A 19,715-nucleotide genomic window follows, 5' to 3' on the forward strand; every position below is an offset into this window, starting at 1 on the left:
TTTATTTTTTCTTTCTTCTACTTCACCTTTTTCTCTCTCCAAAGCCCTCCAAAATTTTTTTCCCTTTCTCTCTCTAGATTTCTTTTTTCTCTGAAAAACCTGAAATTTTCTACCATTCTATTTTTTTTTTTCAAACACTTTGGTTTTTCTTTCTTTTCAATTCATTGATGGATCTACCATTTCCATCCCATTTCTTTCCAATTTCTTCTCCACCAGATCTTCTCAGCTAGCTCTTTATAAAAGCCGAAGCTCTAAATTTTTATTTTATTATATATATATATTGGGTTCTTATTCTCCGTTTGGATTTTGGATTTGTTCCGAAGAGAAAGCGAAACACAAAAAGAGAGTATGAAAGTGCCGTGTTGTTCGGTGTGCCAAACGCGGTACAACGAGGAAGAAAGAGTGCCGCTTTTGCTTCAGTGCGGGCATGGCTTCTGCAGAGAGTGTCTATCCCGAATGTTCTCGGCGAGTTCGGATACCACGCTTGCTTGCCCCAGGTGTCGCCATGTGTCCGTAGTCGGGAACTCCGTCCAGGCTTTGCGGAAGAACTACGCCGTTTTGGCTCTCATACACTCCAACTCCAACGCCCGCGGTTCCGGCGGCTCGGCGGCCAACAATTTCGACTGCGATTACACCGACGATGACGACGATGGGGATGATGATGACGATGAGGATGATAACGATGACGACGACGATGCGGGGGACAATGAAGCTGATTCGCGCCGCCGGTGTAGCCGGCCCTCACGGACGTCGAGCTCCGGCGGCTGTGGGCCGGTGATTGAGGTTGGAGTGCACCAGGAGGTGAGATTGGTGAGGAAGATAGGAGGGGAGGGAAGGCAGGCTGGGTCAGAGATGTGGGCGGCTGTGATCGGGGGAAGCGGGTCGGGTCGGTGCAGGCACCGGGTTGCGGTGAAGAAGGTGACGGTGGCGGAGGAGAGCAGTGTGGATTCGGTGCTTGGGCAGTTGGAGAATTTGCGTCGTGCTTCGATGTGGTGTAGAAATGTGTGTACTTTTCATGGGGTTACGAAAATGGAAGGTTCTCTGGGTCTTGTAATGGATAGGTGTTATGGGTCGGTTCAATCTGAAATGCAACGTAATGAAGGCAGGCTTACTTTGGAGCAAATCCTAAGGTTTTTTTCTTTATTTTATTTCTTTATAATGTATATCATTGGTGCTGAGTAAAGATTCCTGAAAATGAGTTCTGATAAATTGTTGGCAAACTGCTTTCTTCTATTTATTCATTATTATTATTATTATTTTTCTTATCCCTTCTTATGTTAGAAATTTACAATTTTGATATATAGTCAGCAAGTGGTGTGATGGATGCCTTTCCCTGCAAATAGCAATTATATTGTCTGTCATTTTATCTCTAAACATTTTCAATGTGATCCAATCCCTATGGCAGCCAGCCTTTTTATTATTCTCAATAGGTTGGTAAATATGATGACATGAACCAGGAGATGATTTGCTGCTTCACCCAAGTTTGATGGTCTCCATTTGTCCTCTTTTAGGAAATACGATTAACCCTTCATACTTTGTTATTATTAACTCTTCTATTTATTGTCCTCCCATTAGTCGAAGCTACAATGTGGGAATGAAAAACGTATGGGAATTTGGAATGGGCACTAGGGCTGATGTCGGAAGTGAGAAATTTCTTTCTTATTTGCTTGTATGGATATTTATGGGAAATACAAGAATTGTAAGGGAGAACATTTTCTGTCAAATCGAGGTAGATATGATGCCTTTTGGCATGAAAAAGAAAAAATCATCCATGTTCCAAATACTTATTTTAATGACCTTCCTTCCTCTTTCTTTAAACCCATCAATATTCATATAATACTGTTTACTGACAGGATCTCTCCTTTCATTAGATATATCATACAGTGAAGCTTCCCTTAATATGATATTTTGATATATCAGTATGAAACTTAATGATCTTAGGAAGGAAGGTAAAGAATTGATGGTGGATATTGTAATGGGGAGAGATGTATTAATATGTGATCTTGAATTTTAAGCGTCTGTGGAGTTTCAATCATATTGCAGAATCTTAATCTAATTCTTTAAACCCACCAATATTCATATAATACTATTTACTGACAGGATCTCCCCATTCATTATATATATATAGCTTCCCTTAATATCATATTTTAATATAGCAGTATGAAACTTAATGATTTTAGGAAGGAAGGTAAAGAATTGATAGTGGATATTGAAATGGGGAGAGATGTATTAATATGTGATCTTGAATTTTAAGTGTCTGTGGAATCTCAATTGTATTACCGACGTGCTGATTTAGTATAAAAGTTATTGTTGGTTGACAATTAGGAATGCCCAAAATAATTTTGATATTTATGTTAGTTATGTATTTTCTAATATATTTTATCAATAGTTTTAGAAAAAGATGAAAAGCTAACTGGAGCAAGATTTTGAGCTTATTATTATTATTATTATATGTTAATTTCTTTTAATACTTTTTTATAGGTAACGAAACTTTCGTCTCAAAAAATGCATTAACATATATGATCGTTTTATGCTCCTTTTTCCTTCTATGGCCATTTTCTCCATTGGTGCTGCATTTTTTCTATGAAAATATATTTTTTAGTTTAATTTGGTGAACAATGAAAAGTTTTCCTCTGTTTTTGTTGGTGAAGACTGGGAAAGATTTAACTAAAGAAATATGCTCTAATAAAAGGACTTTTGAATTCTTTGGGAACATCCTCAGCCTTCATGAGATCATTGATGGAACAGTCCTGGTTCTTTCGAACGAAATTTTCATTTTTGTTGGAGAGCTTCTGATTGAAATTGGATTCTTTTAATATGAACTGAAGCTTGCTTTTAATTCCATACGAAAAGGAAAGAGGAAGAAATATGAATATTAAACTTGATTGTAAAAGCCATCTTGAATTTAATTCATTGTTAAAGTCAGGCCTTTATGTATGAACTATTTGGAGAAAGAAACCACAATATTTTTTTCCATGCGAGTGTGAAATGCAAATAAATATTACTATTCTATAGTAGCTAAATTGATTCTTATATGTTTGGCAATTTGCTACTTCGATTAGCAAGAGTTGGAAAATTTTTATCGTAGAATAGATGGCAAAATTATGTTTATAAGTATGCTATAATTGAATATTATGTATGTTTAATTCTTTTAGGTAAGTACTAAAACCATTTTGATTTCATACCAAAACTAAGTCACCCATTTTGAAGTGTATTCTGTGATTTATATTGGTAACAATTAGGTGGCATATATTCTTGTCCTGACATATTGAACGCGTGACAATTGTAGATATGGGGCTGACATAGCACGAGGGGTAGCTGAACTTCACGCAGCTGGTATTGTTTGTATGAATCTGAAACCATCCAATCTTCTTTTGGACACAAGTGGCCGTGCAGTGGTTTCTGATTATGGGCTTGCTGCAATTCTGAAGAAACCTTCCTGCCGGAAAGCTCGATCAGAGTGTGATAGCTCAAGGATCCATTCATGTATGGAGTGTACAATGCTCAGTCCTCACTATGCAGCTCCAGAAGCCTGGGAGCCAGTAAAGAAGTCATTAAATATTTTCTGGGATGATGTAAATATTTCTTCAGAGTCGGATGCCTGGAGTTTTGGTTGTACCTTGGTGGAGATGTGCACTGGTTCCATCCCGTACGTAAAACAGCATAGGCTCTATTTGAAAGTTTATTGCTACCTTTGCACTTATGTTTTAGTTTCTAAGTTGACTTTCTTTATGCAGGTGGGCTGGTTTAAGTGCAGAGGAAATCTATCGAGCTGTTGTCAAGGCTCGAAGATTGCCTCCGCAGTATGCTAGTGTAGTAGGGGTTGGGATTCCTAGGGAATTGTGGAAAATGATTGGTGACTGTCTGCAGTTCAAGGCATCAAGACGACCAACTTTTAATGCGATGTTAGCAATTTTCCTCCGTCATTTGCAAGAGATACCACGCAGTCCTCCTGCAAGCCCTGACAAGTAAGATTTTATCTTATTTTGTTGCCATTTCTTTTTGTGTCTTTTGTTTGATGGTAGGTTTTGTTCAATGCATTGGCACGCATTTCTGAAAGACTTAGGATGGCTAGCATGCAATATTTCCAACTTCTGATTATCTTACAAAAAGTTTACATTTCTTGTGTGCATATACAGTGAAGTTGCTAAAATCTCTGGATCAAATGTGACAGAACCATCTCCTATATCTGATTCAGAAGTTTGTCAGGACAACACTATCCTTTTACATAGACTTGTGTCTGAAGGGGATGTGAATGGTGTTAGGTTAGTGTGCATAACATGGAACTACTTGAGCTTGTTTATCTGAGAACATTATGGTTTTTTTATCTTAATCTCTTTATGCCTTATTTCTTATTCAGAGATCTGCTGGCAAAGATTGCATCAGGAAATGGTAACAATGCAATATCTTCATTATTAGAGGCTCAAAATCTAGATGGTCAAACTGCTCTCCACTTGGCTTGTAGACGTGGTAGTGCAGATCTTGTAGAAGCTATTTTGGTGTATAGAGAGGCAAATGTGGATGTGTTGGACAAGGATGGGGATCCTCCACTTGTTTTTGCATTAGCAGCGGGATCACCAGAATGTGTTTCTGCTCTCATTAAAAGAGGTGCTAACGTGAGATCTAGGTTGAGGGAAGGCTTTGGCCCATCTGTTGCCCATGTTTGTGCTTACCATGGACAACCTGATTGCATGCATGTGGGTTTTAATTAATACAATTAAAGATTGTTTTCTTTTTACTTTTTCTTGTTTTTGGAAAGTCTTGCCCTGACTACTTATATTCTAAACTTTTAACAGGCCTTACTATTGGCTGGAGCTGATCCTAATGCAGTAGATGATGAAGGTGAATCTGTACTTCACAGAGCTGTTGCCAAAAAATATACTGATTGTGCTCTTGTCATATTGGAGAATGGAGGATGTAAATCCATGGCTGTCATTAATCCGAAAAATTTGACGTAAGTACTAAACTCATATTATGTCGTTTTTCACTGATATTAATAAAGTGATATTATAGCAATCAGATGGTCAACTTTATTTATGATTCATGATGCATTACACATGTTTGTTTGACACTCCACCCTCTACGCTTGTGACATATTTTATAATTATTCAGGTTAAGAAGGATAAGTAGTGTCTTCGTGCTATTTGCTAGTGCCTTTTTTGTTACCTACTGCCATCAGAGGGTACCAAATTGTAGCCTCTCCATGGATGTCAAGTTTGACATGCAAACTTCAGGCATCTTGACTATACCACTTATTTTTTGCATGATATTTATGCAGGTGGTGACTTGATATCATATTTATAAAACTCTTTCCATGACTTGGTATTCATTTTAGCATATCCGTCAATTGTGGTTTGAGCCAAATCATCATTTGCTATTTCTGGAGCTTGTGATTTCCGATTACATGTTTAACGGAGTTGACATGTTTGTAATTTAAAACATAATATTACATTTTTAGTCATGCATATATATATATATATATTTCATAGGTTCTACTTCCTTAGTACAGAAATGTCTGCTTTTACATTTATAAATATTTGCAGTGGTTCTAGTGGGAGCTGCTACTGAATTCTGCCGTAGTGTGCATGCTACCTTTGCCTCTTGGCATCTCAGATTATGCCATTAACCTGGTAATTGTCATTGTTTGATTAAATTTTTATGTTTTTCCAGGCCATTGCACTTGTGTGTGGCAACATGGAATGTGGCCGTTGTCAAAAGGTGGGTGGAAGTTGCTAGCCCAGAAGAAATTGCTGATGCAATTGATATACCCAGCCCAGTTGGTACTGCATTGTGCATGGCTGCTGCTGTAAAGAAAGATCATGAAATTGGTAATACTATTTACAGTTTAGTTTGGAGTCACTTTGCATAAAAGTCTTGATTTTGGGGTATTTGTTGATGCGAACTGTTGTCAATTATCATTGGTTAACAGCTTTTAACAGAGTGATGGCTACTCAAGAGGCCATAGTATGTATGGAGATGTATATGTCTTTTCCGTTCTTTTCTGGTTTAATCTGTTTGATTTATTTTAACTTTCATCAATGAAATGGCTTGAGTAGCTTTTTGAAGAGAAATTTCATGGCAATCTGATGTTTGAAGGTTAAACTTCAGTGAACTTGCTGGCTTTGCTTTTGAATTAAATCTAGAGTTTTGTGTATTATGTTATCGACTATCTGTTTTTCCATAAAGATAATCCAATTTCCAGGAACATATTACTTACTACCTATTTTTTCATTCTATTTTCTGTTGTTTGGTTATGCTATGTCCTTGATTTTTAGCAAGATACCATCAAACTTAAGTTTGTTGCTTATTGATATTTATTTTCCTTTTTACCCATTATCTGCACTCTCTATTTATTCTTCTGTTTACTCCATTGTCAAACTGTTTAATTTGTCTTTGACTCTTCTTGTAGAGGGGAGAGAAATGGTGCAAATACTGCTTTCTGCTGGAGCAGACCAAACTGCTCAAGATGCCCAGCATGGGCGTACAGCTTTGCATACAGCTGCAATGGCTAATGATGTTGAGCTGGTGAAGGTATGTAAGATCCTTCTGTTGTAAATGACTTGTACTTAGCTATTGGCAACGAAGCTTTATGTGCATTATGCTTCTGTCATCACTTATCAACTTGGACATTTCATTTGGGCATTTTTATGTTTTAGATTAAATATCATATTTTTTATTATTGTTTGAATAGATTATTCTAGATGCTGGAGTTGATGTGAACATCCGGAATGTACACAATACAATTCCTCTTCATGTAGCACTGGCCAGAGGGGCAAAATCATGTGTTGGATTGCTCCTATCTTCTGGAGCAGATTGTAATTTGCAGGTTTTTCTTCAATCCTTCAAATACTTTATTGCATCATACATATGCTATTAGGAAGTTATTGTTGAAAGATACATTATAACAATACTTAGCTGTCTTTGTGGTTGACACCACGTTAATTTATTATTTGTACTTGTTAAATCAATTTCCACCTTTTTTTCCCCTTCCATCTGGCTCTGACACAATGATAAAATTAATTTAGCAATCCATGTTCAGTATAATTTAATTTAGGTCAATACTGATATTGGTTTATCTAATAAAACTGCCCTTGATGAAAGTAATGTGAAAGTAATGACAGAATCATGGAAATGGTGACAAGTTGATGAATGTTAAATTTTGTTTCCTTGATTCTTAGAAATCATAGATCCATAAAACGAAGGGATTTTTAGTTTTAGACCAATTATCCCCATGACCACTTTGTAAATGATCATTGCCTAGATGTTGGCTTGGGAGATTTGTGCAGTTTTGGATGAATGCATTTATATATTAAAGTGCATTTATTAATTGCCATCAAATTCTGGATTAGTTGTTGATTGCTTATGAAGCTGTGGGGAAATGGAGAAGGAATGAAGAAAGTTTAGTATTAAAAGTTAATTTTGAAAGGCATATATGGTCATCTTGATGGGGAATTGGGGATCTTTTGATTTTACCGATTTGCAAGTGTGAGATATTGTCTATCCATAATCAGCTTGCACAATATCTATTGCTCTTATTGCCAGGATGATGAAGGCGACAATGCTTTCCATATAGCGGCGGAAGCAGCAAAAATGATTCGTGAAAATCTTGAATGGCTCATTATAATGCTTCGGAATCCAGATGCTGCCATTGAAGTCAGAAATCACAGGCAAGTGTCAAATAGAGGAATCGCTATTTCTTGTTGCTTGGCCTATTTAGCAAGCGATTCTCACATTTCAAGTCTATTTAGCATTATGTCTTAACTTTTTAAGTTGATTGCAATCAAGTGAAGAGACAAGATACTGTGTCCCCTCTGATCAATTTCAGATTGATGAATATATGCTTGGTTACAGTGGCAAGACTTTACGTGACTTTTTGGAGGCCCTTCCCCGTGAATGGATTTCTGAGGATCTGATGGAGGCACTTGTAAATAGGGGAGTTCATCTGTCTCCTACAATGTGAGAAGACATGATATGGTTTTGCTGATTAGTTTGCCTGTCTTAATAATTCAGACTTTGTTATCTAATACTTCTGTTCTTTATGATCTAGATTTGAAGTGGGTGACTGGGTTAAATTTAAAAGAAGTACCACAACTCCCACATATGGCTGGCAAGGTGCAAAACATAAAAGTGTTGGTTTTGTACAAAATGTGCCAGACAAGGACAATCTCATTGTTTCATTTTGTTCTGGGGAGGCTCGTGTTTTGGCTAATGAAGTTGTAAAAGTCATTCCGCTGGACAGGGGACAGCATGTTCAGCTCAAGCCAGAAGTAAAAGAGCCCAGGTTTGGTTTGGACATTTTCCATTTATTGTTATTAAACTGATATGAATTCAAGTAGTTTCCTAAGTTATCCTTTCAGCTTCTTTCTGCCTTTTTCTTTGTTCTAGTTTTGGTCCAAAAATGAAGATACAAGAAATTAAGTGAAGGTTTGAGAGGGTTTCCTAGGAAGGCTTTGTTAGAGTATTTATAAATAAAAATACAAGATGATGAATTAAGCAATGTTGATCTCAGACATAAATAGAGCAAATGAATGACTGTGGACTTTCCAAGCCTTGGACCTAAACTTTGAGTTTTAGAAAGATGCATTTTGGATGTGCTACAAGTGATTGTAATCAACATAATGTCATCCACGTGTCATTGACCATTTTTTATCGCCTTGAGCATTCTTTTGGCGATTTCTTTGTTCACCATACAAAAAAGAAAAGAACCTTGACTTTTCCTTGTTCATGCTTAGTTCTTTTTTAAGTCATCTGCATTTTTTTTTTTTTTTTTAACTGAAGTAGCATTGAAGTTGCTGAATGACCTCTTCTGTTATCAGGTTTGGTTGGCGTGGCCAGTCACGTGACAGTATTGGAACTGTTCTATGTGTTGATGATGATGGTATCTTACGTGTTGGGTTTCCTGGAGCATCAAGAGGATGGAAAGCTGATCCTGCAGAGATGGAAAGAGTTGAAGAATTCAAGGTTGGGGACTGGGTTCGTATTCGTCCTACTCTGACAGCAGCAAAACATGGATTGGGATCTGTGACTCCAGGGAGCATTGGTATCGTGTATTGTATCAGACCGGATAGCAGTCTACTGTTGGAGTTGAGTTATCTTCCAAGTCCATGGCATTGTGAACCTGAGGAGGTTGAGCCTGTAACTCCTTTCAGGGTATGGGGTTTATACTGTCATTTATGTTATGGTGATAGTAAATAATTCTATAATTATGTTTTTCCTCTGTTTCATTTGTATGCTAATATGCTGTTGGCTTTATAGATTGGTGACTGTGTATGTGTGAAGCGATCTGTTGCGGAACCTAGGTATGCCTGGGGAGGTGAGACCCATCATAGTGTTGGAAGAATAAGTGAGATTGAGAGTGATGGTCTTCTGATCATTGAAATACCAAGTCGGCCAATCCCCTGGCAGGCTGATCCTTCTGACATGGAAAAGGTGGAAGACTTTAAGGTAACACCTCTTTGTTCATTCTTGTATATGTGTGATTTGGAATATCCAATTCGTGGTACTTAAATAGCATTTTTCCTTTGTACAAATCTTGTTATATCCACTGTGGGCAGGTTGGGGACTGGGTTAGAGTGAAAGCTTCAGTGCCCTCCCCAAAATATGGATGGGAGGACATCACGAGAAACAGTGTTGGGGTAATTCACAGCTTGGAGGAGGATGGTGACATGGGTGTTGCCTTTTGCTTCAGGAACAAGCCATTTACTTGCTCTGTCACAGATGTAGAAAAGGTGCCTCCTTTTGAAGTGGGTGAAGAGGTTCATGTGATGCCATCTGTGACTCAGCCCAGACTTGGATGGTCAAATGAAAGTCCAGCAACTGTCGGAAAAATTATTAGAATTGACATGGATGGTGCTTTGAATGTAAGCATGCATATCTTTTCACTTGCATATGTAATATCTAACGTGATGATTTCTGAACAATTGCCTTCTTGTACGTTATGGAAAGAAGTTGCTGTAGCATTACGTTTATAAAAGTCAACAAGGGATAACAATATTATCTTTCATTAAGGAAATTGATGACATTTTATTTGAACAATTTAAATAAGGTTATTGTAGAAAACGATAAAAATAACTGTTATCTACAATTAATGATAGCTTATCTTATATATTTGTGTTTTTGATTTAACAAACTTTGATAGGTTTTAGTTACCAAAAGAAAAAATAATTAATGTGGTTATGAAACCTTTAAACTTTTTCCCTAAAATACCGTTTACCTGGTGCAAAGGACATGTGTGGTTTCATGGCCTACTTGTCTGCTTCTTGTTCATACTTAATAGGTTTTGATCTATATTTTTATTACTAGAAAACTAAATCTTTTTTGACACAGGTTGTGAATGATAAACTGTAAATTTTCGGTCTGATAAGTACAAATCTTTTATATCTGCTTCATGCTTGATGTTTGGTTTTCTTATTTTGATGCAGGTAAAAGTTGCTGGCAGACGTACCTTCTGGAAAGTTTCGCCTGGAGATGCAGAGCGACTTTCTGGTTTTGAAGTTGGTGACTGGGTAAGATCAAAACCATGCCTGGGGACTAGACCAAGTTATGATTGGAACACCATTGGGAAAGAAAGTTTAGCTGTTGTGTTCAGTGTACAAGACAATGGTTATCTAGAGTTGGCTTGCTGTTTTCGGAAAGGCAGGTGGCATACTTACTATGCGGATGTTGAAAAGGTTCCATCTTTCAAAGTTGGGCAACATGTGCGGTTCCGTAGTGGATTAGTTGAGCCAAGATGGGGCTGGAGAGGGGCTCAGCTTCATTCACGAGGAATTATAACCACTGTTCATGCTGATGGGGAAGTGAGAGTGGCTTTCTTTGGTTTGCCAGGGTTATGGAAAGGTGATCCAGCGGACCTTGAGCTGGAGCAAATGTTTGAAGTGGGAGAATGGGTGAGATTAAGAAAGTATGCAAGTAGTTGGAAGTCCATTGAGCCAGGTAGTGTTGGTGTTGTGCAAGGAATAGGGTACGAAGGAGATGAATGGGATGGAACCACATTTGTTGGTTTTTGTGGGGAGCAAGAAAAGTGGGTGGGGCCTACTTCCCATCTTGAAAGGGTAGACAGGCTTATTGTTGGTCAGAAGGTTAAGGTTAAACTCTCTATAAAGCAACCAAGGTTTGGTTGGTCAGGCCATAGTCATGCTAGTGTCGGAACTATATCTGCAATTGATGCTGATGGAAAACTAAGAATATATACTCCAGCTGGATCAAAAGCTTGGATGTTGGATCCGTCAGAAGTGGTACTGGTGGAAGAGGAGGAGCTTCATATTGGAGATTGGGTTAGGGTTAAAGCCTCTGTTTCAACCCCAGCATATCAGTGGGGAGAGGTTCGTCATTCAAGCATTGGAGTGGTGCACAGAATGGAAGATGGGGAGCTTTGGGTGGCATTCTGCTTCATGGAGAGGCTATGGCTCTGCAAGGCATGGGAGATGGAACGGGTAAGACCATTCAAAGTGGGTGACAAGGTGCGGATTAGAGAAGGACTAGTGACCCCAAGGTGGGGTTGGGGAATGGAGACGCATACAAGCAAGGGACAGGTGGTTGGGGTGGATGCAAACGGGAAGTTAAGGATTAAGTTCCGATGGAGAGAAGGCCGGCCATGGGTCGGAGATCCAGCTGATATTGTACTTGATGAACCCTCTTCTGGCCGAAATGAAACTCAAAAGTGAAGGCCCCTTTCACAGCCTATGGGTATTTCAATTGGCTCGCAAGCCTATGCATTTCTGCCATCACAAAGCTTTTTGCAGAGAAGTGGGAAGCTGATACTGATGCCTGCTGCACCATGATCCGATTGGCTATACATTTTGTTGCAAAGAGCACCGCAAGTGCAACTACATGATTTATTTATTGTTAATAAAACAGTATAAGGGATGGGATAGATAGGAATCTGAGGGAGAAATTGGTATGCCTTATTGTTAATTATAGGAGATACGGAAGGCATCCAGAGAAAAAGGTGGCAGTAGGAAATTTGTATTCTAAAGACGATGTTTGTAGTTTGACAAGCTTTTGAGGTATATATACATGTTTTTATATGTTTATTGATGTTCTTCAAATTGGAGGCTTTGATCTTTCCGAGTTACTATATTTTCTAGGTTGATCTTTACTTGAACTCTAGTCCTTGAAAATGTTCATATAAGATAAACTATCTGCATATTGAAAAAGGAAGTAAGTTTGGGATTAGTATTCTCATAACAGAGGACAAAGGCAAATTATTAGGGCATGGTAAAATAAAAATAAAATTGAACAGGGTAAATTTATATTTCATAGAATCATCACAGTGGAACAACATCATTTTTAGCTCATCATCGAATATGAGCAACCAAAAAAAAAGCCCAAAATTCCAAGATCCTGTTCTGTAGTTTTGACTTGTCAGGCTTTCTTCTTTCGCTCTTCTGTTTACAAGTGTCGTCCTATTAATTGTTGGCGGACCAATTAGGATTGTGGAACAGTCTTACTCCTGATCGTATATCATGTAATACGTATACTGCAAGAAATGTCACGTCACACACGCACTCACTGAAGCTTTTGGAGTTCGAAGTTTTACGTTTTGACAATACTTATACTGCAAGTAATGTCACACACACACACACACTCACTGAAGCTTTTGTAGTTCAAGTTTTACGTTTTTCAACGCGTAAACAATATTTGATTCATTTTTATCCTAAACGCGTTTTGGACCCTATAAGTGTGTTTGAACTCTTGTTTGAAATTTCAGTAAAACATCCAGAAGAAAGTTGTTATTTTACACTGGATTTGACCCATTTTTCCATCGGTGCGGAGCCTCTTGAATCTTGTTTTTCTGACATATCTCATGGGGTACCTAACAATGGGCACTGCAGGGACTGATAAGGTTTATCTTAGCGGTTTTGTTTCTCTTCTGTGGATCGTTCTGGAAAATGCAACTTAAAAGGTGATGCCAATTGGATAGGCACTTTGTTGATTTGTTTCATTACTGTTAATTTCTTTGTGATTATGCCTCGGAAATTTAGTGATATGTTAGGAAAGTTATTGTCACATGCAATATATGCCTCGGAAATTTAGTGATATGTTAGGAAAGTTGTTGTCATAGGCATTTCATATTGCATGCAATTGTGAAGTTTGCTTTGTTGGGGTTATTCTCTATGGTTGTTTTCTGTACCAAGTATTCTGGCCTCAAATTTCATTCAAAATCTGGGTTTGTGGTGAAAGGAAAGGGATCAGGAAAGGTAAATGATTTATTGGGTGTTGGATATTTATCTCTTCTCTCCTTGGTCGTTTCATGGGAAAAGGAGGGTGCTGGATTTGGTGTATTCGAATTTCTACTTAGAGGTGACAATGGATGATGCTTCTATGGAGATTCCTGGGAATGATGGAGGAAGACCAAATCTTTGATTGGTGCTTGTGTTTATTGTTGGTTCTTATGTTTATTGTTTTTTACTACTCATCCCCAGAAGCAATCGGGATTATTTCTTGATGGGACAAGAAACTGATAATAATCAACAAGAAGGAGATCATCTGCTGCCAAGAATCGACTCATTTGGTATTGATATAGACCAACTATTGTTTGCATTGTACCAGCGGTGACGATATGGGAGATCTTGTTGGTGAATGAGGATGAAGAGGAGAATAAAGAAGCGATTGGATTTGAAAAGTATGAGAGATAGGAAGAAAAAGATGAGGATATAGAGAACTTTATGCTGGATGAAGAAGGCAACTCCAATAGGGAAATGATTGAAAGGGAAGATTATGAGAGAGAGGGAGAAGATGAGGAAAAGAGAGGACTTCATGTTAAATTATGAAAGACGGAGAAAACAAGGAATGGAAGACTAGTGAGGTTACACTACGGGAACTAATCAAAGTCCATGTGGCACATTGAAAGCGTAGATTTTGAGGTGGCGGTGGATATGTGGTTGTGGACAATACAGGAGATTTTGGATCAAGCATTAACATGGATTTTCGAGTAAACATCTCTTGAAGTACAATACTTTCCACGTATGAATCTTCATTTCATAGTAGAAATTTGCTTTCAACAAATAAACAACCAGGTTAGTGGCACCAGGAGAATAATAGAGATTTGTTTTCTGCGGATGACAATATTCAGTTGTCTACTAGTCCCCACCTCCAACAACCAACCAAAAGACGATAACAACATTCAACCTACAATGCCATGAAACTGAAACTCTACCGCAATGTTTTGAGCAAGATCATTCAAAAATTGTTGCAGCCAAGGAAACCACCCAAAAACGATAGCTACCACCGACTATGGTGATGGTATAACCGTAGTATAATCTAGCTTCTCAGAGAAAGGGTGTGTTGTTGAAGGCAAACTTAGAATTTCAATTATGATTTGCTTTGGTTGGGTATATAGCAATCATGTAAAAGAAAAACTTTCTGGAAGCTGACAATGGTAGCTTTTATTTAATAATAGAACTGTTAAGATGCAAGCAGATTTGCAAATTGAACTCTGAATTGTGTGTTGTCATTGATCTCTTCTTATTGACTTTTGACCACATTTCCAGGCTATATATAAACATGTTTTTATATTTTCTCATGTTGTTCAAATCGAAGCCTTTTCATCTTTTGAGATTTTTTGGGGTCTTTTTGTACCAATCTTATACTTCCCTCATATTGATCTTTAGCTTAACACAATCACATTCAACTTTTGGTGACTACAAACAGTCAAATTAACAGTTCCAGCGTCCTTTTAAAAATAGGTAGGCTTGGTTCTTTAGTAACCCAAACTTGATGGTCCAGTCATTGGTTATGGTTCAAGGTTCAAGAAACACAAACTTTTATTTATGCAGTGCGCCAAAGTAGATGAACATATATAGATGCTACAACTCTTACCATTCAAAGTAAACAAGCAGCAAAAGTGATTGAAATGAGTTTATACAAATGAAATGCATAGTGACTTCATTTGATGGAAGCGAGCCTTAAGGGAGCCACCAAAAAAAAAAAAAAAAAAAAAAAAATTGCTTTCCTAACTTTTGCAAAATGAGCCACAAATATTTAAACTAGTAAATGCAAATGGGATACAATTAGTGAGCATCTGGGACCGGGGAGTTGAAACTTGAGCTGGTGACCCTTTGGGTTACCCTCTGAAATAAAATTTGTCAGAGGTCGATTGCGAATGGAAATAAACTCAAAAGTAAAAGCAGAAAAATTCCCCCCAAAAAAACCAACACTGGCAGATGCTCGCTTGTGAGCATGCACCTAAACATGCTTTAGTGTCAACCATACAAGCTTTAACAAAAACACTCTTCCTCAGGGATGTCCTCCCATACACCCATTCATATTTTCAGCAAGCCACTTTGAGAAGCCATCTACCAGCGCATCCCTCATCCATGCATGCCGGCAACTGTCAGCTGCCTCTTCTACAGTCAGCCAACTTCTGTTTCGGGTATTCTGCTCTGGCCATGACTCGAGTTCCTCCGTGACAGACAGCGCAAACATTTCAGCTTTACATAAACCTTCTGGACTAAACTCGTCTTGAGCGGTTTTGCTCTTAAAATCATAACACCCCAAATGACCCTGACATAAGAGTAAAACAAACAAGAATTGGTTATTTGATCTAACTGAGAAGGCATATAATATCCATATAAAAGATGACACCCTATAAGTACATGCTAATTTTACCAAATACTAGTTTTAGTTTCAGCACATACAGGTTATCATAGAAAACCAAGTGAAACCGAGCCATAACAGTCACATATTTTCTGAGGCAAACAAATCCAAAAGTTCCTTCAAAATAGTACCTTTTATCAACCAATTTGATAAATCCTTACCTTTCTTTATTTATTATTTTATAAAAAGAATAATAAATAGCAGCAACTAAAGATAAAACCAGCATAAATAGTCCACAGTGCAACTCATAAATCTCCCAGAGCATCCCGAGTCACACAGAAGGAAATTACCTAAAGTTATAATCTTGAAATGAAAACAAACGGACAAGCCAATAATTCAAGATCTTAAAAGATCAAGACACAAAAGGATAATTGGAGAGTTTCATTATGCTGAAAAAACCAGAGGAAAAGGATATGCACATATAAGATTATTAAGAGATATTTCACCATTAGTTCTCCTCGAACTCCAGCCTCTTCAATAGCTTCCCTCACTGCAGCCTCTTCAACGGTTTCATCGTTCTCCCATCCTCCCTATAAGAAGAAACAGGACGGTAATCAATTGATGTAGTCATGTAGGTTTGACAAACCACCACCAAAAGTTCCTAGAGTTCTTAATGTAGTAATTTTAGCATCTATCTCATCGAAGATCTTTTGGTTGCTCCACAAACATAAGTTCAATACCTAAGGGAGACAAGCCATGCATTGCTGACAATTAATTATTACACAAAGAAATAAACTTGTAATCTTCAACCAGATTTCATTCCTAGGCCACATTTTAGCTCATGACTTTCAGAATGCTATATCTTTTGTATTCTTATTTCAAAACAAAACTGAATGTTTAAACAAAAGAAGAAAGGCAAAGTGAAATGGTACTCGTCAAGTGAATTTCACAAAGAAAAGTATCACAACTTTTTTACCTTTTCAAACTCCAGTATAAGGAAAAGAATGTACCTTTGGAAACAAGAGACCTGGACCACTAGGGGAGTTAATCATAAGCACCTCAACAATCTTTTTGGAACCAGCATCTCTATTGTCATCAGAATTTCTATACCTAAATGGAATACACCTGACAAAATATGCCAGTTTAGTCTTTAATTTATATTAAACAGCTAGTAACCTCTTAGCAGATTTCAAATAGTTTTAAAATTTATGATAAAGCTATGAAATAACACATAATTATCAAACCAAATAGCAAAAATGTCAATTAAATATATTGCCAGCGAATAAATTGCTGCCTTCCTTGGCCACAGTAAAATTTCATCTTATTATTGTACCACCAAGATCATCCCAAATAAATATTACAATGGGCAAAAATGTCAATATCAACTGATACATTGATGATCTGAATTTACTAAAGAATTGGCTGATAAGTACATTATTATCAATTTCAATAATAGTAAATAGATGACAACAATGGATATATTCCTTAAAATATAGAAAATTCAAATGATGCAAATGTCATAGATACTACAAAACTTCTCGAAACAACTCTCCTAATACAAATGTCCAGTAGAAATGTTCAATTATACAATAAAATTTCATTGTGATATGTACCACCATAGATCTCAGACATGTTACCAATCACGAGGAATGACAAGCAAATTAGAGGGAGTTGGGTGCATTAAACCACTAGCTGTCAACCAAACTAACTACTTCGTGTTATCCATCAATATTAAGGGTTTCTATGTCTTTTGTGAACTTTGTGGTTTTAGTCAATGGGAAACCCAATAGGTAGTTAGTGGCTCCTTAGGTCTTAGGCAAAGTGACCTTTCATCACCTTTCTCATTTACATTAGTGGGAGATATTCTAAGAAGAATTCAAGTTAGAACATCCTTAATATTTTAACAAAGGTTTTCAAATGTGTAGAGGGTGAAAATCATCATGTATATGCTTAATTATTCTATAAAAAAAAAAAAAAAACTGTGCTAGGAAATAAGAATTTCAAGGTATTCAATCATCCTTGTGGGGCTTAACACATTAGATCCTAAGTACTTTGCTTTTTGGGCCACAACAAATTTTATGTACTTTCTGATTATGTACGGATATTAGCACGTAATATGAGGGTAGAAGTTGAATAGCATCTATAGCTTGAGCAGTTTTTTGTTGAACTCAACCTTAACTTAGGTTCCTATTTATACTATTTTTATTATGAATAGTATAAATAGTGTATAAATATTATATATATATATATATAAATATATATATATATAACCTCAAGCATTAAGAAAATTAGGGCATTTCCCTAAAAATATGCCATATCCCTGCCAACTACATTGATAACATTCAACAAAATGTAAACGTAAAACTCAAAAACAACATTCAATCTCCATATCTACCATGGTCAACTGCAAGATTTACTTCTATAATTTTCTCAACCCAACTTCTCAACCACTTCTATTCCAGTTTGACGTCATGTAACTTAAGCCTCACCTCATAGACCCACTTATGCATTTGAAGCTATAGGTTTAGAGTGTTTTTATCTAGATCCTTCTTCAACTTGAATCCTCAAAAATCATTTTATTCATTAGACCAGTAATAAACATTTTCATAATCCCTCAATCTTCTTAGGAAAATATGCCACCACAATAAAAACCACTAAATTCAACTCAATGTCCTAAAAACTTTGACTATATTGATTTACAATCTACCACACACTCTTCACACTCCTAGAGGGATAAAAATAATATATGTCTGAACAGAACAAAAACTCCAGCAGAGGATTCAACATCTAACCAACAACTCCCAACCCAACCCAAGAATAGAGAAAACCAAAATTCAACTCTGACAGCAATGTAAAGATACTGAAGATATCCCAATGTGATACACCAGTTCCCGTCAAATAATAAAATAAATCCAATAATCTGATCAACAAATTACCATGTTTTCTTAATAAACCAATGAATAACCTTCACCTAATCCACATTATCCACCTAAAAACATAATAAAAACACAAATCAGATTAAAAACTATTCATTTCTGCTCCGTATAAGATTAAAAATGAGACAAGGACCATTGTCATAGCCATCAACCAGTCAACATATATTAAACAATCAAAAATTCATTTATCATTCATTTTTTTTTTTTGTCCCTTAATATATAGACACTTCATAAAAAAATCTTTCAACTTTGACCACATTGCCATTGAAAGCAACATTTCACATAAACAACAAAAAAATCAACATCCACCAAAAACCCAACAAATGAATACATACATATAAACAGTATATAATGTCACGTGCTAAAAAAAGGTAGATTAGAAGATGAAAATGCAATGTACCCGGCGATGAGTCGACGACCATCGTCGTACCGTTGCTGATGCCGACCAGTGCGGGCCACCAAATCAGACATACTATGCAAGAGATTGATCTCCCAAAAGGTCCTTCCTTTTTCACGGATTTTCAAAGCCTCAGCTCCATTTTTTGTTTTTTCAGTTCTTTTTCTCTTTCTTTCTCGGTCACAACGACGAGGAGTCTCAGAGTTTCACACAATGCTCACGCCTGCACCGGAAAACTGCTCCACCATTGCTGTCCTCCCCTTCGACGGCGCTTCTCAAAGCTCTCTTGCATGATCCAATGGCGGGTGTTTGGTTCGTTTCTAGGGTTTGTTTCAGTTTTTGCAGAGAGAAAGAGAAATCAGAGAAAGAGAGAGAGCGAGAGAGATGGAAATGAGGGGTTTGAGGTTAGAGAGAAAGAGAGTGTAGAGAGAGAAAGCGCTTAGAACGGATCGGACAGGTGGGGTCGGTCAAAATCGCGTGGGCTGATGGGTCAAATAATCGGGGGCCCAGTTTCTGAGATCCGGTGGGGGCTACTATGCTTCTAGGACCACCGTATTGTAAGAAAGCTTCTTTGATTTTAATTGGTTGAGGAAATCTTTTAAGCGTTTCCATTGGATTGTTTCTGTTCTACTACTGTGGTGTTGACTGCACCTGATTTTGAAATCGGTGGAAGAAGTCAGCGTATACCGTATTGGTTGTTAAAAGGCAAGCTCTGTTTGTTTTCGCGTCGTGTACGGAACGGTTGTAATTCAGCGGTTCGATCCAGTGGAGTCTTCCTGTCCGTTGGATTAGACTTTGCTTTTTTTAAAAAATTCGTTTTTTCTAATTTAAGTGAATGTATAATG

General features: G+C 37.2%; 2 protein-coding genes across 3 annotated transcripts; one reads left to right on the top strand and one right to left on the bottom strand.

The window, feature by feature from the left end:
- LOC107428690 (E3 ubiquitin-protein ligase KEG) lies at positions 1 to 12,032 on the top strand. Of its 2 annotated transcripts, XM_016039256.4 has the most exons (16): positions 2 to 1,130; positions 3,290 to 3,649; positions 3,738 to 3,968; positions 4,140 to 4,265; positions 4,361 to 4,697; positions 4,797 to 4,954; positions 5,671 to 5,828; positions 6,410 to 6,531; positions 6,692 to 6,826; positions 7,543 to 7,667; positions 7,852 to 7,956; positions 8,048 to 8,281; positions 8,817 to 9,150; positions 9,256 to 9,444; positions 9,555 to 9,860; positions 10,422 to 12,032. In XM_016039256.4, exons 1-16 carry the CDS (start codon positions 349 to 351, stop codon positions 11,661 to 11,663), a joined length of 4,944 nt encoding a protein of 1,647 aa, XP_015894742.1. In that variant the 5' UTR covers positions 2 to 348; the 3' UTR covers positions 11,664 to 12,032. The 2 variants fall into 2 exon arrangements, with proteins under 2 accessions (XP_048326868.1, XP_015894742.1); XM_048470911.2 differs by lacking the exon at positions 4,140 to 4,265 and having other exon boundaries at positions 1 to 1,130.
- A 2,704-nt stretch (positions 12,033 to 14,736) lies between these two features.
- On the bottom strand, positions 14,737 to 19,665 carry LOC107428676 (nudix hydrolase 16, mitochondrial). The gene is made up of 4 exons (XM_016039245.4): positions 18,874 to 19,665; positions 16,548 to 16,662; positions 16,044 to 16,127; positions 14,737 to 15,504 (listed from the first exon to the last, which is right to left on the bottom strand). Exons 1-4 carry the CDS (start codon positions 18,942 to 18,944, stop codon positions 15,238 to 15,240), a joined length of 537 nt encoding a protein of 178 aa, XP_015894731.1. The 5' UTR covers positions 18,945 to 19,665; the 3' UTR covers positions 14,737 to 15,237.
- Between the last annotated feature and the right edge of the window lie 50 nt (positions 19,666 to 19,715).

This window comes from Ziziphus jujuba, chromosome 8 (assembly GCF_031755915.1).
Source record: "Ziziphus jujuba cultivar Dongzao chromosome 8, ASM3175591v1".
In the NCBI taxonomy this organism is placed as follows: Eukaryota; Viridiplantae; Streptophyta; class Magnoliopsida; order Rosales; family Rhamnaceae; genus Ziziphus; species Ziziphus jujuba.

What these genes read in the sequence shown, in the direction of transcription:
- LOC107428676 (XM_016039245.4), bottom strand. Translation starts at nt 18,944, where the DNA reads ATGTCTGATTTGGTGGCCCGCACTGGTCGGCATCAGCAACGGTACGAC. An exon ending in CAGGTCTCTTGTTTCCAAAG is followed by an intron (nt 16,128 to 16,547) that starts GTACATTCTTTT and finishes TTCTTCTTATAG; the next exon opens with GGAGGATGGGAGAACGATGA. An exon ending in GAGTTCGAGGAGAACTAATG is followed by an intron (nt 15,505 to 16,043) that starts GTGAAATATCTC and finishes CTCTTATGTCAG; the next exon opens with GGTCATTTGGGGTGTTATGA.
- LOC107428690 (XM_016039256.4), top strand. Translation starts at nt 349, where the DNA reads ATGAAAGTGCCGTGTTGTTCGGTGTGCCAAACGCGGTACAACGAGGAA. An exon ending in CCTCCTGCAAGCCCTGACAA is followed by an intron (nt 3,969 to 4,139) that starts GTAAGATTTTAT and finishes GTGCATATACAG; the next exon opens with TGAAGTTGCTAAAATCTCTG. An exon ending in GGGGATGTGAATGGTGTTAG is followed by an intron (nt 4,266 to 4,360) that starts GTTAGTGTGCAT and finishes TTTCTTATTCAG; the next exon opens with AGATCTGCTGGCAAAGATTG.